General features: G+C 41.6%; 1 protein-coding gene across 2 annotated transcripts; it reads left to right on the forward strand.

Annotated features, from left to right (window-relative positions):
• Window positions 1-27,843, forward strand: rasgrf2a (Ras protein-specific guanine nucleotide-releasing factor 2a; the record flags this gene model as incomplete). 2 transcript variants are annotated; one of them, XM_079178947.1, is made up of 27 exons in its annotated part: window positions 1-279; window positions 12,016-12,122; window positions 14,206-14,353; window positions 14,989-15,332; window positions 15,416-15,495; window positions 15,791-15,984; window positions 16,297-16,406; window positions 16,491-16,609; window positions 17,112-17,275; window positions 17,370-17,436; window positions 17,883-18,019; window positions 18,111-18,193; window positions 18,357-18,605; window positions 19,369-19,461; window positions 19,550-20,007; window positions 21,411-21,536; window positions 21,620-21,709; window positions 22,175-22,281; window positions 23,224-23,336; window positions 24,939-24,999; window positions 25,286-25,389; window positions 25,710-25,794; window positions 26,337-26,534; window positions 26,612-26,691; window positions 26,782-26,899; window positions 27,071-27,139; window positions 27,235-27,843. In XM_079178947.1, 27 exons carry the CDS (start codon window positions 1-3, stop codon window positions 27,328-27,330), a joined length of 3,879 nt encoding a protein of 1,292 aa, XP_079035073.1. In that variant the 3' UTR covers window positions 27,331-27,843. The 2 variants fall into 2 exon arrangements, with proteins under 2 accessions (XP_079035073.1, XP_079035074.1); XM_079178948.1 differs by lacking the exon at window positions 19,369-19,461.
• Between the last annotated feature and the right edge of the window lie 8 nt (window positions 27,844-27,851).

Genomic DNA, 27,851 nt, shown 5'->3' on the forward strand with positions numbered 1-27,851 from the left:
ATGCAGAAGGGCGTGCGGTACAACGAGGGCCACGCGCTCTATCTGTCGGTGGTCGCGCGTAAAGAGGGCTCCAAGCGCGGCTTCCTGAGCAAGAAGACCACGGAGAACAGCCGCTGGACCGAGAAGTTCTTCGCCCTCCACCAGAACGTGCTCTTCTACTTCGAGAACGACCAGAGCGCGAGGCCCTCCGGGATATACCTGCTGGAGGGGTGCACGTGCGAGCGGGCACCTGCGCCCAAGGTCTCCGCCATCAGCAAGGAGCCCCTGGAGAAACAGCAGGTGAGTCCCACTGAGAGACCCAGCCAGACCATAAGGAGGCTGCTGTTGGAAATGTCATGTTTTCTTTTGTTGGGGCTTTATTATGGTCTATTTTAAGCATCAGTCTTTGTATTTTGTCCTTTTTTGATCTCTCTGTACTCAACATTAATAGTGTTATTATGTTTTTAGCACAAACTCAGCTGTAACTGACTTAATTTAGTCATTTTAACAAAGAATGAAGCTGCCAAGAATCCTAAAAACGACAAAATGAAACATGTTCCTTTATTAATAATCACTCATTATAATCACACATTTAAAGTAGTCTCACTATAAATACAGCAGAATACTGTAAGAAATAAAACTATTAGAAGTCTGTTTACATGTAAAGTGACGTGTTTGTGCCTTTTTTGACAGCCTACTTCATTAATCTCTGAAAATATGAATAATTCAATTAAAACATGTACTAATGCACAGACTGGATGAGATACATCATGTTCTCAGCTCTCAGATCTGTGGATAAATGGTCTTCAGTGTTGACAGAAAAAGATCTATTTTTGATAATTGCTGCTTTTCTCTGTTTTACGTCGTTATAAATTGAATGTCTTGACGTGATGGACGTCACTATTCTCTGACGTTTGATAGACGATAATGTAAACGATCATTGATTAGAAAGATTCAAACTCTGTCAACTTAAAATCGCTGCTGCTTTAAAACCGTTGGGTTCAAAAGTATATTCATTTTAAATAGCAGATCTTTTTTCTGCAGAATCACTTCTGACACTTTTAAAAGCCAAACATTCTCCGTTTTTAGCTTCTCAGATGTGAGCAGATGATCGTAAAGTGACTCAAATCAAGAACATCTCTTGAGCTTTGTTCAGCAGGTAACCATCTTCAGAGCCGATTATTCTCTCGATTAGTCATTTAGTTTTGATCACACACGTTTCCTCAGAGTCCTTGGTTACATCTTTCAGTTTTATTTAAATTTCAAAGTCAGTAACATAGACTGGACTCAATCTTTGTCTTCATCTTCGTCTTCATTTGCATTCTTACCGTCGTATATTTGTTTGTTTGTTGAGTTTAAATCGGCAAAAGCTCTTTTTTTTCCGGTTTGCAGCACTAATATTTCCCATCAGTCAGCAGAATTATTCGTCACGTTAGCGCTGCACGATTATGGACTAAACGATAATCACGATTACTTTAGATAAATAATGAGATCATGATTATTTATCAGCATTATTCATTGAATTTTACTGACAAAATAATGTCATTTGCACTTTAAGATGTAAATAAAGAGACACTGTTTTCATGCTAATGAACTAAATATTTGTATCAAAATACGACTTTATTATGATTCATTTGGCCATTTTTTGTAGCCGGGCCAAACAAGTAGTATAGAGTTCATCACTCTTCTACTTCAGAACATTCAGGAACGTTTCTCACACCGTGTTGTGCTGCGGCTTTACGGCTCCTAAACATCTGGATCCTAAACATCTGGATCCTAAACATCTGGATCCTAAACATCTGGATCCTAAACATCTGGACCCTAAACATCTGGATCCTAAACATCTGGATCGCCCCCTGGTGGCCGGCTGTTAGTTTAGGAAGCGCTTGATTTATACGCAGCGGCGCATTTTACACGTCGACATCGCCGTCGATCATGTTGGTTGAATTGTGCGAGGCCGACGTCGTGATCGCGGTTACTATTCGATACATCGTTTGCATGTCTTTGGTCTTTTTTCGTTACTTTTTTAAGGTTTTAGAAACGACTCAGGATCCATCGGGATGTTCATGACTCTTTTATGACTTTCCACAGATCTCCAGTCTCTCCACATTTCCTCCAACATAAAGCCGATTCTGAACCTTCATCACATTTAAACTATCAATAGAGTCCTAAATATCTCTTCTTTTAAATCAGAGAAGAGTTTATACCTTCGTGGCTTCTCATGTAAATGTCCTCCAAAGTCCCGTCCTTTAATCTTTACATTTCATTCTAACTCCCGTTCCTCTCTCTCACAGAGGATATATATATATATATATATATATATATATATATATATATATATATATATATACATATATTAAAACCCTCCGTGAGAGAGAGACAAACAATCAATTCTCAATTTACAGAAGTACATATGACTCAAACTGAGCAGAATCATAATCACATACAGAACCATGGAGGCTGTTTCTCTGTCAGCTGGTAACAATCTGTAGATGTCGGAGATGTTTATATTGTGGGAAACTAAAAACACTTGCAAAGTAAAACCAATCATGGTCGAGAGAACATCTGAAGGTATTCATTTCATGAGAAGCTGGAACTAAATATTGAATATTTGAGCCTGAAAAGGTTCCGTTTAACTTCCTGTCTGTTGATCAATCGACTTGTGTTTTCCACTCGATCCTCCGTGTTTTGTTTAAACTTCTCTCGTCTATATTCTGCAGTAGAAGACGTTAACGGGACAGTTTGCTGCACCCGTCCCGTCATCACTCTGTCCTGTAACCTGCACTGTGTCCTGTGGACATGGAGAGCCTGATGCTAGCGATGATTTAACTGTAAACACATCTTATGGTAATATTTGTTGTGTGAAGCTATTTTTAAATGACCCATATTCCTGTTGTTTGACTGCTGCTGTCGAGGCTGAAGACGTTTCATCATCAGCAGCGTCGCGTAGACGAGTCGTTAAAAGCTGGTTTTCTCCTCCACGCTCGGATCCTTCAGGTTACAGTTTATTTCAGTTGGATTCAATCTGTCAGATCTAATCTTCTCATCGATACGCAGGTAATCTGTCTGCTCCTGTTGCTTTATGACAAGAAGAATCAGGAGAAGAAGCTTTTACTGCCACAAACCAAAGTCTTTAAAGAACTCTTCCCTGAAGTACTAGAGAGTGAATGTTCGTGTTGTTTGTGTTGATGTTAGTGATCCTGTTGTCGGACGTAAAGGACTCGTATCTCTAGTAGCTCTGCGTCTGTTTTTGGTAGTTGTGCATCTCTGTCTGACGTCAGTATCCAAAGATATAAAACATAGAAAAACAGCACCTTCTCTCATTAGAGAAGCTTTTTATTCTGGATTCATATTTGTTTTGCAGCTCTTTGTCCCGTTCTGGTTGTTTTTCGTCTCTTCTGCCTCTCTGCTGTAGTTCTGCATCTGTTGTTGGTTGTTTTTCATCTCTTTGTGCTCACGTTGCGTCTCTTTTTGGTCGTTTTGCGTCTGGTTGTGATCCGTTTATGGAGTTAATCATCTGCTCTTCTTCACTAACAAACTGTCTCTCTCTCTCGTGGCGTTGGTCTCTCACACAAACTGAAGATGAAGACAGAGGAAGAGGAGGGTGAAGCTGCAGTGAGACAGCTTGGTGTCTGTCTGCTCGCTGGTGTTCACTCAGCCCAGCTGAGCTCAACACCCTCTACAGTAGTCTGCTGATACAGTCAAGTCAGACAACAACTGGTTGCTTTACGTCAGAAGTGTTTGCAGAGAAGTCGTCCTAGAGAGACGATGAGTTTGAGTAACAGTTGTGCACATGAAAGGTGAGAGTTCACAGTCCTTTAACCTGCTGCTGACTTTCTGTATTAATCGTTTAGTGTGAAACACATCAGAACATTATGTGAAGTTTCCTGCTACAGTTACTGTCGACAGTCAAAAACTCCCAAAAATGATCCTAAAATGCAAAATGAAGAAAAGCAGAAAATGCTGCAGAAACGGGAACCTTCAAAGGTTTTTGTGTTTTTTATGATTCGTCAGTCGACGAACTGCTGCAGCTCTGCTCACTGCAGAAAAATCGAGTGGTAACAACGAGAACATTTCTTCAAAATGTCGTCCGTGTGACACAAACAGGTGATGAGCCAGACAGAAAAGGTGTAAAAAGATATAAAGATATAAAGACATAAAGACATAAAGACAAAGATATAAAGACACGACGTATTAAACAGACGTTATGATTCAAACGTGGTTCAGAGTTTGTGTTGTTTTGTGTACGAAAGATATTTAAATCTAAATAACCGACTCTAAGGATGTGCAGGCGTGTCAGAGGAGAGAAACACATTAATAATAATAATAATAATGTTTAACTACATAAATAAATAATGAGAAAAATAGTGCTTATAGTAATGTTAAGGAAAACAATTGTAGTAGAGAAAAAATATAAAAATTAATATGAATAATAATGTTGATAAGGAAGTTAAATAACTAAATTAATAAATGATATTAATGAGAAAACAAAAGTAAATAGTTTGCTAAAAATAAATAAGTAAATGAATAAATAAATCATGATGATAATAATGTTAAGTAAGTTAAATGACGACATAAATAATTATGATAATATTAAAGTAAAAATAATAGAAAATAACTAATTAATAGTTAATTCCGAGCACATTTTGAATTGGTGGCATTGTGACATGTTGGGAAATGAAACATTGAGACTAAAGTAAGAGAACTGAGGACACACACACACACACACACACACACACACACACACACACACACACACACACACACACACGCTGTCGTTTGATCTCCTGAAGAATCTAAAGCAGCAACAAAACATCAAAGCACTCCGGTACAAATGATGACTCGGCTCATTTGATGTCCACTCTCTTCACAGACGCGTCATTAATTATTCACTCGTATCTGTGGCTCATAATCCTGATGTTCATTCACACGACTTTGATCCGCACATTGATCTCAACGGAATAAATACACTTCTTCTTCTTCTTCTTCTTCTTCTTCTTCTTCTTCTTCTTCTTCTTCTTCTTCTTCTTCTTCTTCTTCTTCTTCTTCTTCTTCTTCTTCTTCTTCTTCTTCTTCTTCTTCTTCTTCTTCTTCTTCTTCTTCTTCTTCTTCTTCTTCTTCTTCTTCTTCTTCTTCTTCTTCTTCTTCTTCTTCTTCTTCTTCTTCTTCTTCTTCTTCTTCTTCTTCTTCTTCTTCTTCTTCTTCTTCTTCTTCTTCTTCTTCTTCTTCTTCTTCTTCTTCTTCTTCTTCTTCTTCTTCTTCTTCTTCTTCTTCTTCTTCTTCTTCTTCTTCTTCTTCTTCTTCTTCCTCCTCCTCCTCCTCCTCCTCCTCCTCCTCCTCCTCCTCCTCCTCCTCCTCCTCCTCCTCCTCTGCTGTTGTGAAGTCAAGATCTCATCCTCAAAAGTTACTTTTACGGTTTTATTTGCAGCTAAACTTGAACTACTTTATTCTTTAAGAGGAACTGTTAATTATTGAAGCAAATAAAAGTTGAATACGCAATAAGAAAACAGTGAAGTTTAACAACTACTTAATAATTGATGGTCAAATTTACAGCACTGAAATATTTTACATTTTTCTATTTTCACTTATTTTGTTCCAATTCCACTTTGCAAGTTAAACAAAAGTTGTTTAGTGTTTAAGAATTTAGATTAAAGGACCAAATGTTAAAATAAACAATATTTAAGTTGCTCAAATAAAACTACAATAAATGTAGTTGCTCCGTTGACCTGGTTCTTGTTTAACACAAAGCGAGGCAGCACTGACGACTCGTATTCATTAAAGTCACTTTATCCTAACTGAGGACTTCGTTAGTTGTTTGTTTTTTTGTTTGGGTGATGACCTCATCAAATATGACGGAGATTCAAAGCTTCATTCAAAATATGATATTTTAAATGACATTCTGTAATTTAGTAAAATAAAGTAAATCAACATAGTGAAGTACAAAGTACATAATTCCCGTCCAAAATGTAGTAGAATAGAAGTTACTTCAGACATAAGTTCTATATTATTATGGCTGTTTTGTTTGTTTACAGCCATATTAGTTGTTGTTTTGCTTTATTAGTTTATTAGAAGAAGACTTTGTTTGTTTGCATTGTGACGTGATCCTCTACCACTAAAGTGTTTATGTACGTTATCACTTCACATTAGCTTCTGTGTCGTTCCTCACAGCTGCTGTTTACCCTGAACACGATGTTTGTAGCATCCGTCTTAATGGGATTAGTCTCAGATGAGTTAAACAGGAACAACAGTGAGCGAGGATACGATTCACGGCTCCGATTTACTGGAAACATTAGAAGCCGAGCTGAAGGCTCACGTGACTCGCTGAATGACTCCGATTGGTTCTGTGCATTAACGTGCATCGTGCTTTCAGAGAGCGACGACTTCCTACATCTGTACGTTATAAGGGAGAGGAGTCGTGTAGCACTTGTTATTTAAGGACGAACAACCCTGTGAAACTAACAAGGTTGTACATTGAAACAAAACAAAAACACAACAAAACTTAGTTGGATTTAGTAAAACATGGTTTTTGCTTGAAATAATTAAGTTTCTTAGGTTATTCAAGTCAAAGTCGGGTTTTACACGGGACACGAACAGCGGCCTGCTGGGTGAAAGTCCTCTTTGTTTGACTCTTCCATGTACACAGACGTCTCCAGACTATGATTATAATGCATTTATGATGCGTCAAAAACAAACGTTATCCAGGAGAAATGTTGTTCTATGGGAACGACGTTTTAGAATAAAGGATTATATCTTTAGGGGAACCAGGCTGAACAAGCAGAGTTTTGGCAACAGGGAATGTTTTATGATCAATTTGAAGATTAAATATCAACAAATGTAACCTGGCTGAAAGGTTTGATCTCGGCGTCAGAAGTCAAACTTAAAGCTGCAGACGTTCACACGTCAGCACCTCCTGAAGTTCACAAACTTCGCTCGTTATACGCAGCAGACGCCGAGCAACGCTAGCGATTCACTTTGAATCGTTTTTTCTGGTCACCCGATGAACGAAAGTCCAGCGTTCCGTCTCTTTGAGCTCCGTCTTTGGTCTCCTCCACCTCCTGAGGGAAACATCCGTCTCTTTATCTGCTCAACGCTTCGGTTTGTTCACCAGATCGTCTCTGACTGAGTCGCTGCTGTTTGCTGCTCGGCAGGTCGTGTGAAGTGTTTTTACAGCTGCTGCCAAAACTAAGTTACATAACATTACATTTATTTAGTCGACACTTTAATCCAAAGTGACTTACAATAAGAGCATTATATTGTTAATTTAAAACATAATTAAACTGAATTGGTGCTTTTATTTTGACGGGCCGTGCTACACGTGTCATCTGTATTTATTTTAGCTTTATGCTAACGCTGCTGCCTGCTCCAGACAAACAGACAACGGGACAAAGACCGTGATGATGTGTAAGAAAGGGAATTAGAAGGAATACGTATTTTCTGATTACATGTACATGTTTGTCAGCTTTGCTCTTGCAGTTGTAGAAATAAAAACCAAAGATGTGACGTGTTGAATCGCGTTAGAGTGAATGTTAAAGCAGGACTCTGCTGGCTGTGTCGGTAGCTAACATGTGGCGGAGCTCTGGGAGGCTGCTATAGCGTCTATAGCTGTCTGAACACCAAGTCAACACAACCGCACAGACTCCATTACACACCGCTGGTACCTTTGACCCGCAGAGTGGGTCTCTGGGTGTCATACGACGTGTAAAAACCTTCCAAACGACGAGCCCCTTTGATCTCTGGGAGAGAAGGTCCAGGTGTGGGAATGTCCCGAAGCCTGGAGGACATTTTAAACCCTGTGTTTGTTTACGCATCAGTGACTTTAACATTATGTTAAGAATGAACCCGTTCCTTTGGGATCGATCTGAGCCTCATCGGACACATAAATGGTTTCATCGTGTACAGTACAGGAAAAGATCGTAAACGTTGCAAACTAGACGTTGACAGAAGGAAACTGACCTGAACTGTCTCCTGTAAAGAAGATCACAGTGTGATTTAGGATCATGTCCTAAACTAACAAAGTGCCTCCTCAGCACCAAGTCTACTGTTTCTACTGAGGACATAAAGCTCTAGAAACTGGCCATAATTTAATACTTTACATTTATAATACACAAAACAGCTGTTCACTGTAGTTTGTATAAAACATTTTCCACGTATTTGTTGACATTTTCTAAGCATTTTTCTGACAATTTTCAAAAAATTTCCACATTTTTTATGCATTTTTGGGAGATTTTTCAAATATTTTTTACACATTTTTCAGCTTTTAATGCAATTATCGAACGTTTCTCAATAATGATTTGGAAGTTTGAATATATTTTTCTGACATTTTATTCTTGCATTTTTGGGCCATTGGAGGAACATGTCGCATGTAATGTAAATGTGACATTTTTTATAATTTTTTGTCATTTTCGACACATTCTTCAGACTTTTTCGACACATTCTTCAGACATTGAATTAACATGTCGCGTGTAATGGAGCTCTACTACAAAGGAAGAAGATATATCAGGCTTCGATGCACACGACACAATACTTCAGTGCTACATCAGAGTGATTCAGACACAACCTGCAGGTCGTGATGTGAGCGATGCTGAGTCTGAAACACTGAGCTGAGACGTTTGTGTCTGTGCGCGGCAGACAGATGAGCTGATGATGTTTGTGACTGGACGTAGTGATGCTGAGTGCAGAGCTTAAAGCTCCCTCTGTCTGTCTGTCTGTCTGTCTGTCTGTCTGTCTGTCTGTCTGTCTCATTGTTATCCTGCAGCTTAAAGCAGGCTTGTGGCCGTGGAAGCTGCATTAGCAATGCGAGGAGCTGAACGAGCCCTGATGGTTATGTAACCCCACACACACGCACACGCACACGCACACGCACACGCACACGCGCACACACACAAACAAGCCCTTAAGCCTCTCTCTGGTCCGCCACACGCTAGCGAGTGTCTCTCAGCGCTTATCGTTGCATCATTACTATACAGGCCTACTTTCTGCCTCAGAGTCTAATATACTGTCACATGTTATAATAATGTTTCAATAAACACAGAAACAAAGCTCTTTATCAGCAGAAAAGAAATGCTTGAAGATTTGTTTTGCTAACTTTATACCAACATTTTAAATATATTGTATTTATACGACATATATCCTCAATATAATATAATATAAAAACTCATATATGCCGTCAATTTTGCACCAAACCTTTTAAAGACTTTCATTCTTTTCATGCTCATAAATCTGCGGTTTATCAGGAATAAATATGATATAATATGTTTGTGGTGCAGTTTACTTTTCTCTTTAGATTGTGTCTGTGCTTCATAATATACATTTAGTATCAGATGCTTAAGATGTGTTCAAACATCGTGTGAAAGAAAACGTGAGACCGGATGGATTCTGGTCAATTAAAGTTCTTTAAAAAGGCCTGTTGTTGTTGTTGTTGTTGTTGTTGTTGCTGCTAAAGTAATAACTGTTATTATCTAACTCATGTAGAGCAGCACTCCTGCTCCTCATGACGCTGTAGAACCAGCGTGAGTTAAGTGTGCTCGTAAACTGAACCTGGATCAGTGACCAGTTGGTTAAAGTCGGTTCCAAACATCGGTTTGCATCAGAGAGACGTCATCGTGTCGTCCAGGCCTGAGGAACGGACTCGTGCGTGAACACGTTTACATTCACATACATGAACCTTCTAAATAATGTATAAACCTGATCTAAAATGCTCTGGTCTCTGTGGATAAGCAGGTTGAAAACAAACTGGAAGGATGATTTTAAAATGACTGAATGAGCCTAAAAATATCGTCACAGCTGACAAATGTTTTAACACACAATCGTAGTTTTGCGTCATATTAAAACTTTAAGAGTTTCATTGAACATCGTGAGGTTTGTGATGCAGAAAACACGTCTTCTGTCTCGCAGACATTTAGAAATTTAGACATTTTATGATTCCACTTTACGTCATTTCTGACCCTAAACTGATTTTTGTGTGAGCTTCCGGTTACTTCGTATTTGTTCGGTTGTAGCTCTTCTGGACGTTCTCTTTATCTTACTGAGCAGAGACTTCGTCACTTTTCTTTTTTCTAGCTGTAAGTCACTTAATGAGATCGTTGATCGGCTGGAGGAGATCTCACGGTGCGTTTAGACGGAGCGTCTGGACGCAGGAAGATCGATGGTCATCCTCTCGGCTATAACTCATCATCATCATTTCATCGAGCTGCAGCACCTCCTCATCAGTTATAACTTCTCCTGAATCAATTCACATGTTTGTTATAATTCCAGCCAAAGCTTTGATTTTCAGTATAAAAACCTCGTTCTCGTTAGTCTGTGAGTCTCCTGAGCAGCGTAATCCTCTGCAGTTAATAATAAAGTAGCCTGATAATCAGACTAAAGCTCCATTCAGTCCGGATTAACATCACAAGGGGGAGGTGAGGAATGAATTATTCGCTGTGCTCGGCGGTAATTTAATAACAGACGAAGCCGATAATGGAGAGTTGAACGCGATGCAGAGATAGTTTAAAATCACACTCGAGGAGTCATAACCCTGTCACACTGTTAACATTCATCCATTCATACATTTTGACACAATTCAGTGTGACAAACACTTCCCGATGATGTCATTATGTCTGATATGCATCGAGAATAAATAATCTGCTGATAGACGATAGAAACTTGAGAATCGTTTTCTCCAGTGACGGTTGTGTGGACGTCTAAAGGTCCACTGCTAACGGGAGATGGTCGGAGATAATTCATCATTTAATGGTGACAAAATGTAAACAAATATAAAGTAAAAATATGTTTACATGAACCATATCAAATTCTGAATATTGTCATGTATAATAGTCCCTTAGATGTCTGGAAACGTCTTCTGTAAAGTTTGGACTTCAGCCGTCTTAACTTGAAACAACAGCTGACAGGAACATTGCATCTATGTTGCTTGTTGACAATAGTTATGGGTGTCTTGACATCTTCCATCTGTGCACGGGCAAAATCTGCAAGGATCGAGTTACTGCAACGTTTGAATGCATTACTGCTGCAACAGGAAGCTTCGATCCTCACAGTCCTCATAAGAACGCCTGATTGAAATGTTTAAATTGCACTTAGCGTTGGAATAGGTATCAGTTCTGACTACTAGAGTGCTGTGGCTCCTCACTTTGTATTCTGAGCACTATTTAAGTTAATGTGCATGTGTACTGATGAACCCCTGTGAGTCTCTGCTTGTGGTTTTGTTGAATGTAAAATGGGAATGACTTCTGAATACTGGAAGTGTCATTACTGGAAGTTAAGGCGATGATGGATAAAAGTTCAATAACTCTAAAACTCTGCTGCTAAGTTTGTCCTCGTCTCTTTATTTACATCAGATGTGATGGTGTTTATAAAATGTACGACTATTAAATAAATCATTGTGTGCAAAGAGGTTAAATCCCTCTGATTTATGGTTTTATTAATACTGGAATAGTCGGTGACAATTACTTCCCTGTTTTCCAAAAATAGTCCTTTAAGTTTGACTTGATGATCAAAATATGCACAAAATATCACAAATATAGAAAAATTAAAAACCTACAGTATATTGTAGTCAGGAGGCAACCTCAGCCAAAGCTTCACGTGTTAAAGCTGCATTCTCTCTAGTGTCCACCAGGGGGCGACTCCTCTGGTTGTATAGAAGTCTATGAGAAAATGACTCTACTTCTCTCTTGATTTATTACCTCAGTAAACATTGTAAACATGAGTTTATGGTCTCAATCTCTAGTTTCAAGTCTTCTTCAATACAGCATGATGTTCATTTAGTAAATGATGGTCCATTTAGAGTCACACAGACCATAAAGCAGGGGATGCTTTAGGGGCGGGGCTACACGGTGATTGACAGGTCTCTACCAGAGACGTACACGGCGTCTCTACGTCACTCCTCCTCAGTCCAGATGTGGTCACTAGAACTCAAGGCTTCTTATATCAGTCTGTGGTTCTGATCTCATGTCAAGACGGATTGTATTCACAGATTGTACCAGAGGAGCAGTGATACGGTTTTCCTGTGAATTGATGTTTCGTCTGTTTTCTCCACCGCAGCACTACTTCCTGGTGATTTTTGGCCACGATGGACAGAAACCGTTGGAGCTGCGGACGGAGGAAGAGTCGGACTGCAACGAGTGGGTGGATTGCATCCAGCAGGCCAGGTACGGAGTCCGTTTACTAAAGTACTGTACTTAAGTACAGTTTTGTACTTTGCTTGATTATTATGCTACTTTATAAAAGTGGACAAACTGCAAAGATTAGAGAGATTAGCCGTGGACAGACACAAAGACGCACAAACACACACCAACGACCGATTACACAACAATGGCAATTTCACCCAAATGATGAAGTGATGACATTTTGGACGGAGATGGATGTAGTTGTAGTTACTTCACTATATTCCTCTGACATCTTTAGTGACTAGTTACTTCTCAGATTAAGATTTTACATTAAAAACATGAAGACATTGTAAAAGACAATTCATTGTTAAAGATTAAATGAATGGTTCCCGTTTGGTTCTGTATCAGAACTTAGTTTCTTCTTCTCCTCTTCCATTAATCGTCTCCCGACCCCTCAGATTTATCTGGTGACCCTTTGGAGGGGCCCGACCCCTATGTTTGGAACCACTGGACTAAACCAGCTGACTGTATATAATTATATAATGTAAAAGTATCTCCACCTGGAGCAGCTACAACAGTAACATGCTGCTCTAACATTGATGCTTCAGTATTAACTCTCTAATGTCACAGGAGACATTGTAGTCGAGTACTTTTTTACTTTAATATTTTTACTTTGAATGCAACACTTTTACTTGCAATGGAGTATTTTTAACGTTGTAGTATTGATAGTAAAGATCTGAATACTTCCTCCACCACTGTCATGTTCTAACATTTAATTAATTACATATTCAACACAAAGAATTTATGACTTTTCATGATTTAAGGTGTTAAATAACAGTTTTTTCTACTTTCTGCTGCTTATTGTGCTGATGCACATTTGGCATAAAGTGTGTGTGTGTGTGTGTGTGTGTGTGTGTGTGTGTGTGTGTGTGTGTGTGTGTGTGTGTGTGTGTGTGTGTGTGTGTGTGTGTGTGTGTGTGTGTGTGTGTGTGTGTGTGTGTGAACATGGACGTGTTCTGCTCGCAGCGGTTCACATTTAGGTCACACTGGTGCTGTATTGCTCCTCTGGTTGCGTCACAGCCTTGATCTCGCCGCTCGACCTCTATTCCTCTCTGTTCGTTATCTGAACATTCAGCGGGAAAACGTGATGCTTTTGTTTATTCATGTTACCTTATAAACACATACTGTCTGATAATTAATCAAGTAAACGTAGAAAATACCAGGGTCTAAAAATACTAAGTAAAAGTCCTGAATTTTAAAGCAAAATGAAAGTATCAAAAGTGAAAGTACTCATTATGCAGAACAGCTCCTTTCATAATTGTATTAATATAGAATATTCTGTTTTTATCACCAACAAATACAAAGTATTTTCATGTTGTAGTTCATCAATGTGGAACCAATTTTAGTAGATTAGTATAGACAATGACATAGCAGGATATCTAGCTAGCATAATGTTAGCTTTATCCTAGCATTATGCTAGTCAAGATTTGTAAAAATATAGATATTGATTTAGGGAAAATGACATGGCTGGATTGCTAGCTAGTCTTGTTGCTAAACATACTGTCAAATTATAGTCACTGTTTGTCAACGTACGTAACTATTGACAAGCTAATCTTGCTAGCATGGTGTTAGCTTCACGCTAGCGTTATGCGAATCAAGATTTGTGAAAATATAGATATTGATTTGGGGACAAATACACGGTTGAATAGCTAGCTTGTCTTGTTGCTTAACATACTGTCAAGTTATATGTACTGTTGGTCAGCTGTACCCAATCTTATTAACTTAATATTGCTAGCATAACGTTGGCTTTCTAGCTTGTAGCTGAGCTAAAAGGATCTATGAGCTGAGCAGACTAGAAATATTTCCTGTTGCCAAATCGTATCCAAGGCCCGTCCTATATACTGGAGCAGTGAACGTTTCCATTCCATAAGAAGCTTATAGGACGGTAATGATTGTTCCAGGTATTGGCAGTGAAATGGAGTGAATGGCTTGTGAAAAACGTTGGATTTTTGTGGCAAAATGCATGAAAATACAAATTGATAGTCATATTTTTTTTTATTATAGCAAGTGACAATGGTATAAGCAAAATAGTGAGGTAAAAAGTACAACATTTGCTCCCTTTTAGTTACTCCGACATCATCATCGAGCGTGAGATCCTGATGCAGAAGTACATCCACCTGGTCCAGATCATGGAGACGGAGAAGATCGCAGCCAATCAGCTCCGCACTCAGCTGGAGGACCAGGACACCGAGATCGAGAGGCTCAAAGCCGAGGTATGCATGAGCGCATTGCACATCTGCGTGTGCATGCGTACATACAACACACATGCATGCACTCAGAGATGCAGATCAAAGCATGCAAACGCCTCTGGCATGATGGGAAAACACTTGAGTTTGGAGAGTTTGTGTGTGTTAAATGAAAGCACAGCAGGGCTCCAGCGATTCCAAGACCGCTACTTCCTCATCATGCAACCAGATATTTGTTGTTTTCAAACCTCTGAGGTGGTTTCATTAATATTTTAACCTCTGTGTCGGTATGTTGTGGCAGATTGTCGTAGTAAACAAAACCAAGGAGCGGATGCAGCCTCATCATGAGTACTCGTTATGCAGAACGGCTCATTTCACATTATATTATATTTAGTTTTTTTAAATTACTAGCAAATACACGTAAGAGCATTTTAATGCCGTAGCTTGTCAACGTGGAGCTAATTTTTGTTTATTTGAGTACTACTAGGTAGGTCAGTAGTACTGCATCATACCATGTGTTTTTTAATGTAAACAGTAAGTAATAAGTAAAAGTATTAAATAATTGTAATGCGGTAAAACGTACAACGTTTCCATCTGAGATCTACTGTAGTAAATGTTGAAAAAAGCAGTTTTTTAAGCTCTGTGCCGGTGTGTTGTGGCAGATCGTCATGGTGAACAAAACCAAGGAGAGGATGCTGCCTTACCAGAACAACCAAGAGGAGGAAGACCCCGACATCAAGAAGATCAAAAAGGTGCAAAGCTTCATGCGCGGCTGGCTGTGCCGGAGGAAGTGGAAGATCATCGTCCAGGACTACATCAGCTCACCGCACGCCGAGAGCATGAGGAAGAGGAACCAGATCGTCTTCAACATGGTGGAGGCGGAGACGGAGTACGTCCACCAGCTCTCCATCCTGGTCAACTGCTTCCTGCGGCCGCTCCGCATGGCGGCCAGCTCCAAGAAGCCTCCCATCAGCCACGATGACGTCAGCACCGTGTTCCTCAACAGGTATCTCCTTTTTTTATTGTTATTATTATTATTTTTTACCTTCTAGTTTATAGTTAACAGTAAGAATGTCTCTCCCTCTCCAGTGAGACCATCATGTTCCTGCACGAGATCTTCCATCAGGGTCTCCAAGCTCGGATCGCCAACTGGCCCACACTAGTCCTGGGTGAGTGCTGCAGAAATGTGTCAAAGCTGCATTCTCTCTAGTGTCCACCAGGGGGCGACTCCTCTGGTTGTATAGAAGTCTATGAGAAAATGACTCTACTTCTCTCTTGATTTATTACCTCAGTAAACATTGTAAACATGAGTTTATGGTCTCAATCTCTAGTTTCAAGTCTTCTTCAATACTATGCAATAAATGCTTATAATTTATAGCAAAACAAACTTGTGAACTTGTGAACTACATGATCTTTTATCTCACGTTCAGAGTATTTGTTGTGCTCTCTTTGCTCACTCACCAGCCGACCTGTTCGACATCCTGCTGCCGATGCTGAACATCTACCAGGAGTTTGTTCGTAACCACCAGTACAGTCTGCAGGTTCTGGCCAACTGCAAGCAGAACCGAGACTTTGACAAGCTGCTGAAACAGTACGAGTCCAACGCGGCGTGTGAGGGACGAATGCTGGAGACGTTCCTCACTTATCCCATGTTCCAGGTAGTACACCCACCCAAGTACTTAGTCTACTACATCTCAGAGGTACATATTGTACTTTTTACTTCACTACATCAGTACTTTGACTTGTAGTGTCAATTTTCGGTGGTTTCAGTGGTTTTAGTACTTTTACTGAAGTAAAGGATTTTAATACTTCTGTAACGTCTCATTTTTAGTTACCTGCCTGTAAATTAGCCTTCTTGCTAATAAAGCTTTTATTTTATATTGAGGTTCATTAACGTGCTCTGTCCCTATAAAATAAATAAACCGGTGTTTAAAAAAGTATTTCCAGACATGTGGCGTTGTGTACTTCAGATTCCTCGGTACATCATCACTCTTCACGAGCTGCTGGCTCACACACCTCATGAGCACGTGGAGCGCAAGAGTCTGGAGTTCGCCAAATCCAAACTGGAGGAGCTGTCGAAGTGAGTGTGTGTGAACACATTTCTCAGACATGTGTCGTCATAGATGGCGATGATGATGATGATGATGATTGTTGGTGTCGGCAGGATGATGCACGATGAGGTGAGCGACACCGAGAACATCAGGAAGAATCTGGCCATCGAGAGGATGATCGTAGAGGGCTGTGACATCCTGTTGGACACCAGCCAGACCTTCGTCAGACAAGGTGAGCTTCCTCTGAAGCACCTGCTGCCCAATCATATTCAGACCAACTATGTTTCTATGAACGACTACAACTCATTTCTCTACTATATCTAATATAGTTCATTATGGCAACATGTAGGCAAAAGACAAACAACTCCACCAAATTCTGTTCTCAAATTAAACACTTTCAGAGTTCCTTTTAAATATTTATTCCTTCACAGTCGACACTTTTGTAAATCCACGTGAGCCGCTCTTCACATTGGCATAAATTGCACTGGACAGAATCTATTTAAAAAGAAAATATGTCTCTGTTAATTAAAGCAGGTTGCTGAAAAACGACGTAAGATTTACTCTTGTTGCCTTTAAAACAATAGCGGCGTGTACCTCGAGAGCTTCGTGGTGTAAGTCGAGTCATGTTGTGTAATATGACACCGTCAGAGACTGGCTTTGAAAAACAGCAATTACTTGTCAATTAACAGACATTTGGCACCGTCCCCCCCCCCCCCCACACACACACTAAACAGGCTCCCTCGTCCAGCTGCCATCCAGCAGCGAGCGGGGGATGCTCAGCAAGGTCCGCCTGGGCTCCCTCTCCCTGAGGAAGGAAGGAGAGCGGCAGTGTTTCCTGTTCACCAAGCACATCCTCATCTGTACACGAACATCTGGAGGGAAGCTTCACCTGCTGAAGGTTCAGCCTCAACCTGTCCACAGATATATTTTATCCAAATGGTAGCATTTATAAACTAATCAGATGCTGTTGTCATCTTTTTCTCCTCCAACAGCAAGGAGGCACGTTGTCTCTGATAGAGTGCACTCTCATCGAAGAACTAGAAGCCAGTGATGAGGACTGTGAGTATCTTCTGAACATAAGCATTAAGGGTGTAACGGTACACAAGAGTCACGGTTCAGTTTGTATAGAAGTCTTTGAGAACATGACTCAATTCCATTGTATTTGTATAGCCCAATATCAGGGGGTTTACAGTCTGTACTGCATTCTCTCTAGTGTCCACCAGGGGGCGACTCCTCTGGTTGTATAGAAGTCTATGAGAAAATGACTCTACTTCTCTCTTGATTTATTACCTCAGTAAACATTGTAAACATGAGTTTATGGTCTCAATCTCTAGTTTCAAGTCTTCTTCAATACAGCATGATGTTCATTTAGTAAATGATGGTCCATTTAGAGTCAAACAGACCATAAACAATACTAATACACATAGTGTTACACCCCTGGTTGTCATGTCTCTTTGCCTCAACGTCAACATGTGCTGTTAACTGAGACCTGTTCACACTTGCAGACAACGCAGCAGGTCAAGGCTTCAACCACCTGGAGTTCAAGATCGTGGTGGAGCCTCCGGACGGTCAGTCCTTCTCCGTCGTCCTGTTGGCTCCTTCTCGCCAGGAAAAGGCCGCCTGGACCAGCGACATCAGCCAGGTTGGGCCTCACTCTGTTTCTTTAAAGCCGTTTAAAGATCTCTGTAAGATTTAAAGAGGACTGAAGGTGTCGACCGAATCTCTCGTTTCAGTGCATTGATAATATCCGGTGTAACGGCCTGATGACCAGCGTGTTTGAGGAGAACTCCAAAGTGTCCGTGCCGCACATGATCAAGTACGAAACCAGGATTTCTGACGGTCTGAGAACGTTTGTCAGTGTAGCAATGGTGATGATGTTGGTTGATCATTTTGGCTCAAGCCAAACTACCCAAATTAGTATTAAGAGACAGATAAACGCATGGTTGGTTTACTTTTTTCTTTTTTTCTGGTTCCTTGAGATCTGACGCCCGACTGCACAAAGACGACGTCGACATTTGCTTCAGCAAGACGCTCAACTCCTGCAAGGTCCCTCAGATCCGGTACGCCAGCGTGGAGCGGCTCCTGGAGCGGCTGACGGACCTGCGGTTCCTCTCCATCGACTTCCTCAACACCTTCCTGCACACGTACCGGATCTTCACCACGGCGGCCGTGGTCATCGACAAGCTGGCCGACATCTACAAGAAGCCGTTCACCTCCATACCCGTCAGGTACGAGTCCATAAGAATGTAACCGAGTACACAAGTACACATTTCAGCTGCTTGTAATTTACTTTTTTCTTTTTATGACACTTTAAACTTCAATTCTACCAAATCTGACAGCTTTAGTTAGTTTACAAATTAAGATTTTTACACACAATGTATAAGTAATAATGTAAGTTTATTAGTAATGTTAATAACGTTATTACGTTAATTATTAAGTTCATCACCAAAACTACATTTTACAGACTACATGTGAACACATCATGATAACGTTATAATGTACCTTCAGCCAGTACTCATGTTCACTGAGCAGAGCCTGAAGGCATCATGATGTCACTGAAGTGATCCTCCGTTGGTTAGCCGTTAGCGGTGCTGCTAACGTTACTAGCTCTCCTCTGATTGGTTGTTTACAATGAAACTTGATCAGAGACTAGAAACACAAGTTCTACTGAGTCAGTGAAACTTTATTTACACTCTGATGGTTAACGGTAAACCTGTGTGATTAATCCACGTTTCACATGTGTGCCGAACCTCGAGGGGGTCTCTGCACGGATCACAGATCCACAACGGTCCATTACACCACGAGTGTTATTATCTATTAGTTACATGTTTTATCACCTGTAGCGTCTCATCTTAAGTGTTCTTCCCTCTCGTCTCATGAAACATTCACTCCATCTTTCCATCTCCACGTGTTCTTTTGTTCTTCCTTTCTTCATCCATCACCCTGCCTTCCTCCTCCTCCTCCTCCTCCTCCTCACTGTCACTGTCCCAGGGTGGAGCAACATTCATGTGATCGTCTGTCCATCATGTCCCTCTGTCCTGACTACAGTCTGAAGATCACACAGCTTGCTCTGGATCAGTCCAAGTAAATACAGAAGTAAAGCGTTAGTTTAGTCAGCTGATCAGAGATAGATCAACACATCAACTCTTCTTCCTCTTCTTCTTCCTCTCAGGTCTCTGGAGCTCTTCTTCGCCACCAACCAGGGCTCGTGGGGGACGGACCCCCTGAACAACAAATCCCCGAGGTTGGGCCGCAAGTTTTCCTCCCCTCCGCCTCTCACCATCCCCTCCCGCACCTCCTCCCCCGTCCACTGCCGCAAGCTGTCGCTCAGCTCCCCCGTCGGTGGGAAAGCCGGAGCCCTGGACCTCTCCACCAGCCCCACCTGCTCCGCGGCCAGCTCCCCCACCTCCAGCCACAGCCCCTCCATCCGCTCCCCTTCGCCCACCTCCACCAGGCCCCCCTCCTCCTGCTTTTCCCCGCCGCCGCCCGCCGTCTCCACCAAGGCCCCCCTGGACCTCAGCCGCGGCCCCGGCTCCCCGGAGCCGAGCCCGGCCGCCGGGGAGGACGTCAGCGGGGAGCTGCCTCGCATCGACGCCTTCTGTGGGAAGCTGAGGCGCAGCATCCGCAGGGGTGTGTACAGCCGGAGCACGAAAGCAAATGATTGTATAAAACACGAGTAAACCAGTCAGGTAGCTCTCGTTCCATCAAGTTCTGCACGGTTTCTTTTATTTGCTAATATCGCACTCGAATCCGACACGTCGCTGACCCACACTCGAGGGAACGAGAGACATAAATGGGTCACCGTTACCCAACGGAGGCGTAATCGTGCCGTCGGATCACCATCTGGCTCCGGCCGACAGCTTGTTCGCTGTGAAAACAGCGGCGGAGCGTCGGGTCAGAAAGTCTCTGAAGAGAGAACGAGGAGACAAACAACAACAAGCTCATTAAACTTATTAAAGCGGTGAAACAGAGAGCGCTCCAATAACCAAATAACAGCCGCTCAAGACCCAAAAGACCAAAGATGCACATGAACAGTCACAAAGGTTATGTTGCAGATTATTTTTATCCAGATGAAGTATTTTTAGTCTGTCTTTTGTAACAAATACACCGGTGTTTGATATTGTACAGGCGGCCTTTTATGGCAAATATAGGGACGTTGATTATCAAAATTAATTGAATCTGAATGAACGTTCACTGAACAGTTTCTCCAGTGAAGAGAGTTTGATGGATCCAGTGAAATTACTGTGAGGAGCTTTAAACTGGTCCTGAACCAGTCTCAGTGTAGTCCTGGTCCTCTATATGAACCAGTCTCAGTGTAGTCCTGGTCCTCTATATGAACCAGTCTCAGTGTAGTCCTGGTCCTCTATATGAACCAGTCTCAGTGTAGTCCTGATCCTCTATATGAACCAGTCCCAGTGTAGTCCTGATCCTCTATATGAACCAGTCTCAGTGTAGTCCTGATCCTCTATATGAACCAGTCCCAGTGTAGTCCTGATCCTCTATATGAACCAGTCTCAGTGTAGTCCTGATCCTCTATCAGACCTCCATCAGTAAAGAGACCATCAGAGAGAAGATGGTCTGTTTCTATAGAGTTATTCTTGATGCTCGTCATCGGAGCCACCGGGTCGGATTCTGGTGAAACCAGATGAACTCATGCAGGTTCACCAGAACCTCCTTCAGCTCAGACTCCAGCAGAGACCGGTCCACCGTGGACAGACCCGGATCCTCCAGCAGAGACCGGTCCACCGTGGACAGAATCACCACTAAATGAAAGTTTCTTGTAGTAGCTTTAAGTATAATTTGAGCCGCTATCTACGTTTTACTGATTGCATACTTTGACTAAAGGAACAGTTTCCATGCAGGACTAGTGGAGTACTTTCACAGTGGGGGGTTGTAGTACTTTTACTTCATTTAATGAGCTGAATACTTTCCTCCATCACTGGCTGACGAGCAAACCTCACAGGAAGAAGTAAAAGAATAAGAAGACAGAAGTGTTCTTGCATCACGTTTGACGTCTCTTTTCTTTCTAACAGCTGTCCTGGAGTCAGTTTCTCTGGACAAGTTCTTCCCTGAATCACCAGCGAGCAGCGAGCCGGGCGACACGTCTCCCTGCCGCTCACCGTCGACGCCGAGGCATCTCCGCTACAGACAGTCGGGAGGTACGAGATGCTACAAACACACCCGGAAGTACACTTATGGATATTTTTATATACATATTTGTAATGTCTCCGGTTCCTTGCAGGCTCACCGGGGGAGAACTCTCGCTGCACGATGTCGCCGGCTTCAGCGTTTGCGATCGCCACCGCCGCCGCCGGGCACAGCAGCTCCCAGGGTGAGTACGGCAAGTCAAGAAGGTCAAATTTAATGCTACTTTATACTTCTGCTCCACTACATCCCAGAGGTACATATTGTGCTTTTTACTGTACTACAACTCATTGTACTTCACGTTTATTAAATCATAAATGCAGGACTTTTACTTGTAACAGAGTATTTCTACTGTGTGGTATTACTACTTTTACTAAAGTAAAACTTAAGATCGGAGTATTTCTTCCACCACTGAGTGTTGTTGAGTTGAACTAAATGTTTTTAACGGGGAGATAAAAAGCAACAATGACCTCAGAGATGTTGGACTCTTCTCTTTAAATATACACACGACACTTTAATAACAGACTTATTTTAAGATACTCTTAGTCTCATAGTTTTTAAAATATGTCTTCTGCTATATTGTTGTCAATAAACCGTTTCTGATTTAAAATGTTTGTCCTGATCTTAAGATTTCTTTTTTCTTTCCTCTCAGGTTTTACTAATTCTGACAAAGTCTGTGACAAAGAATTCATCATCCGGAGAGCCGCGACCAACCGAGTCCTCAACGTGCTGCGACACTGGGTCTCCAAGCACTCCCAGGTGAGTCCAGCACCTCTTTGAATCCTGTTAGACCTGATCAGCTGGAGTCTTTACACAGCTGGACTGACTCTGAGTCCACCTGGAGGACTCTGTTGTCTCTCGGTGGGTCTTTTTCTCCCACCAGGAAGCATGAAGAAAGGTCAGCCTCCTCCCCCCCGGGGGGACACGGAGAGGACGATTGTTTTCTTTTAATATTATATAAGATGCTATTTTGGTCTGTGGCCTGAAAAGTGAACGTTTACTGTTTTATTTTTTTGGTCCTGTTGATTTGTGGCGGATATCAGAGTCTGGAGGAGACAAACAACCACAAATATCAAGTTTGTTTGATGACAAAATCATTGATTTTAGTCTTTTAAGGTAAATAAAAACCTTTATTTAAAACCAGGAAGAGCTTTATCGTCCTGCAAGGAAAATACAGGAACGTCATTTTTACCAATAAAAGCAATAAATTCATTTTTGCTAGTTTTTCCCTCCAATTCTCTTTTGCAACAGTTTCATTTTCCAGTTTATGAAACGTTATAAATGTACTTATTTTGTATAATAAATATTTGTTATTGTCGCTTCCATACATTGATACCTCTTTATTAAATGTGCAAGCCCAGTTTGTGGTAACGGGATGTTTTTTTAATTTATTTTTAAGGTCAGTCTGTGATTGTAATGTTTGTGCTGAAGTGAAAGTTCACTTGATGTAAATGTCCTCTAGAGGGCGCCCCGCTCACGTCCACAGATGCACCCACATCCGTTCGGGACTATTTGTTGTAAAACAGTTTAAGAAACACTCTCTGCATAGTTGTGATGAAGGAAATCTTTTTTGAATTTCATGCAACTTGTCTTTAAATAATCATGTTCTGGATTTTAAGAGGACTGAACCTGATGTCTCCAGTCAGACTCGTTTGAGCTGCAGCTGAACTGTGAATGTGTGTGAATGTGTTCGTCCATCAGGACTTTGACATGAACAGTGAGCTGAAGATGGGGGTGATCTGTCTGCTGGAAGAGGTGCTACGAGATCCAGACCTGCTGCCCCAAGAGAGGAAAGCCACGTCCAACATATTAAGGTACAACGAGAGGAGACGGAGACATCGAAGGGTTAACATGAACCTTTAGATACATGTGTGAAATACATATTATGAGGCCCGAAGAACATGTAGTGCACACGCAGGTTATGTGATGTGCAAATGTACATAATAGTTATGGCCACAAACACAGAATACTACAACTACATCAGAATACCACCACTACATCAGAATACCACCACTACATCAGAATACCACCACTACATCAGAATACCACAACTACATCAGAATACCACAACTACATCAGAATACCACAACTACATCAGAATACCACCACTACATCAGAATACTACAACTACATCAGAATACCACCACTACATCAGAATACTACAACTACATCAGAATACCACCACTACATCAGAATACTACAACTACATCAGAATACCACAACTACATCAGAATACCACAACTACATCAGAATACCACCACTACATCAGAATACCACAACTACATCAGAATACCACCAATACATCAGAATACCACAACTACATCAGAATACCACAACTACATCAGAATACTACAACTACATCAGAATACCACCACTACATCAGAATACCACCACTACATCAGAATACCACAACTACATCAGAATACCACAACTACATCAGAATACCACCACTACATCAGAATACCACCAATACATCAGAATACCACAACTACATCAGAATACCACCACTACATCAGAATACCACAACTACATCAGAATACCACAACTACATCAGAATACCACAACTACATCAGAATACCACAACTACATCAGAATACCACCACTACATCAGAATACCACCACTACATCAGAATACCACCACTACATCAGAATACCACAACTACATCAGAATACCACCACTACATCAGAATACCACCAATACATCAGAATACCACCACTACATCAGAATACCACCACTACATCAGAATACCACAACTACATCAGAATACCACCACTACATCAGAATACCACCAATACATCAGAATACCACAACTACATCAGAATACCACAACTACATCAGAATACCACAACTACATCAGAATACCACAACTACATCAGAATACTACAACTACATCAGAATACCACCACTACATCAGAATACCACCACTACATCAGAATACCACAACTACATCAGAATACCACCACTACATCAGTGGAAGAAGTATTCAGATCCTTTAACTGCAGTAAAAGTAGGAATACCACACTGTGACAATTACTCCAGTACAAGTATTTCATTTAACATCTTACTTAAGTAAAAGAATGTTAAAAGTCAAATGTACTCATACTAAAGGTATTGACTGTTGTACTATTTTATCTGATGTTTGTGTTTTAATATTACTGCTGAAAAGAAACTAAAGCTGTCAGACAAATGTAGTAAAAAGTACAACATGTACCTCTGAGATGTAGTACAGTAAAAAGTACAACATGTACCTCTGAGATGTAGAGGAGAAGTAGAAAATTTCAAAAGATGGGAAAGTTCCACAAATGAGTACTTGAGTAAATGTACTTGGTTCCGTTCCACTACTACAGTAGTAGTACTACTACATAGTACATGTGTACTATGCACACATGCTGTAACGGTCTGTTGTGCTCTTCAGTGCCCTTTCTCAAGAAGAACAAGACGACGCTCAGCTGAAGATAGAGGACATATTACAGATGGTCAGTATTACTACCTATTAGTACCACGAAGTACTTCGATTCATTTCTTCCGAGTACAATTTTTAAGCGATTGTTTAAATAATTTATCTCCAGAAAAGCTGTCCCCTACTTCACTTCATCGTGGTAAGAATGCTGTTACTCCCAGTCCAGTAGTTACTGTGTGCGGTGGTGAATTCCCCGTCATAGCTGGACTCCAAGTACGAGGAACCTAGTTAGTGTACTAGTACTGCAGTTCTTCAAAATCACGTTATTTTATAATTCTGTCCGACTACACTCCTGTCTCCAGGCGGAGAGTCCTAAAGCCGAGTGTTTCGAGTCTCTCTCAGCGATGGAGCTGGCAGAACAGATCACACTGCTGGACCACATCGTGTTCAGGAGTATTCCCTACGAGTGAGTACTTCATGCAGTACAACATTCACCTCGTGTGTCTGCAGTTGGCGTCATCACGGCTTGTGTGTTTTTGCAAAATAAATCTGCATATTATGAGTGTTTACAGCGTCTGGCTGTGATGAACGGTGTAGTTTGGGCTTTTCCATCCCACCGACGGGTTTTGTGGTTCAGAGTGTTGAATGTTTGAGAGGAAAAGTCCATTCCTGCAAAGTGAAAAGAAGTCTGACTTGAAGGAGCATGAAGTAGAAATACAAGTACTTAAAAGGTACCTTCCACCACAGTGAGTAGACTGAAGACCTGGTGGGTTTGTGCTCCTGCAGAGAGTTCCTCGGTCAGGGCTGGATGAAAGTCGACAAGACGGAGAGGACTCCGTACATCATGAAGACCAGCCAGCATTTCAACGACGTAAGACCAGATTCTACATTTTGTGCTCGTACTAAGTATACGCTATACTTACGAAATGTGTATTTTTTATATATATATATACCACAAAATCAATCAGGATGTGATCCACGTGTTTGTGAACCAGCGAGTATAAAGAGCAACAAACGCAGTGAAGGGAGGAGTCTGCTGTGACGGGCGAGTCCACAAACTCTGGACTTTCACCCAGTTGGCCGCTGTTCAAGTCCCGCGTGAAACCAGAAGTTAACCTTTATTTATTTCCACATTTAAGTAACGCCACTTTCGTAGTTATTTTAACCCAGATGTTGACTTAATTGTCACTTAACGTAGTAAGTTTTGTTGCCTGAACCCAACTAAGTTGTTTCCTGTGAAGACAGAACTTTATTTTGAAAAGACTGTCTGCATGTAACAAGCGTGTTGCTGGACTTTCGTAGGAGATGGAGGGTTGGGCAATGCGATGGCAATAAAAGCCTTCATTTAGTTAGACCTAGAATTAAACGGCGACTACTTTGATAGAATATTTGCTGAATATCTTCACTCCACAGATGAGTAACCTGGTGGCGTCTCAGATAATGACCCACACCGACGTGGGCTCCAGGGCCGGATCCATAGAGAAGTGGCTGGCGGTGGCCGACATCTGCCGCTGCCTCAACAACTACAACGGCGTGCTGGAGATCACCTCCGCGCTCAACCGCAGCGCCATCTACAGGCTGAAGAAGACGTGGGCCAAAGTCTGCAAACAGGTTTGAATTCATTTTAACGAGTTGTTAGAAATAGAACCTACAAAACATTCATGGTTCTTTGGGATTTTCTTTTTTAGACGAAGGCTCTGATGGACCGGCTGCAGAAGACGGTGTCGTCAGAAGGGAGGTTCAAGAACCTCAGAGAGACGCTGAAAAAGTAAATACTGCTCGTTACCGGAGGAAAAATGAATCCATGTCCTTAAGAGCTAATCTAACGTTTGTTCTCTGTGTGTGTGTGTGTGGGCAGCTGTAACCCTCCATGTGTCCCCTACCTGGGCATGTACCTCACGGACCTGGCTTTCATTGAGGAGGGGACGCCCAACTTCACGGAGGAGGGCCTGGTGAACTTCTCCAAGATGAGGATGGTTAGATATTTGATTCCCCTGATCACGTTCTTACCCAATGGACTGTTTGCTAAACCAATCCCATGAACAAAAGTCCCTCCAAAACCCCCAAACAGCAGCAGCAGCCAAAGTCAAATGTGAGCTCACGGTCAGTTGACTAAGTTGTCTTATCGACTCTCTCTGCGCTCTCAGATTTCTCACATCATCCGGGAGATCCGTCAGTTCCAGCAAGCGCCGTACAGGATAGAGCACCAACCCAAGGTGCGTCTGATAAAATGCGTTACTTGTGCAGCGTGAAAGTGAATGTACGTACAGTGATTTTGTATATTAACACAGAATATGTTGTCTCCCTCCAGGTGACTCAGTTCCTCCTGGATAAGACGCTCGTGATGGATGAAGATACCCTCTACGAGCTCTCGTTAAAGATCGAACCCCGGGTACCGCCGGGCTGATTATGACTTCATTTCACACACAGACGTGTCGTACATATCTTACAATATCAGTCATGGATTAACACAACTTGAGATTCTCTCTTAATGAATAAAGCAGGGGTTGTTTCATGAAACACCACCGGTTATTGTGCTTAGGGAACTCAGGAGATAATGTGCCTTGTTGTATGAATATCCAGTGTGTATATTTATTAATCAGAACGAACTGCGTAACGTACGTATAAACATCGTACAGTTACGACTGTAGAAACGACCGTGTTAGCTACTAAACGTGGCACTAGAAGGTAACCAGTTGCTGCTATCACATTGTAAATACCGAACAATATGCCTCCGTAGTCTCACACATAAACATTGTCAGGTAGGTTTTACATTACTCGTATGATCATTGCCGGATTAACCTGCTTCGGGTCCTCGGGGGGGCCCTCAGGGGGGCCCTCAGGGGGGCCCTCAGGTATGCCGTGTGGCGGTTCCCAAATACATTTTTAAATACGCACCAATGTTTGCAAAGCATATGCACGTGATTA

The sequence above is a fragment of the Pholis gunnellus genome (genome assembly GCF_910591455.1).
Source record: "Pholis gunnellus genome assembly, chromosome: 18".
In the NCBI taxonomy this organism is placed as follows: domain Eukaryota; kingdom Metazoa; phylum Chordata; class Actinopteri; order Perciformes; family Pholidae; genus Pholis; species Pholis gunnellus.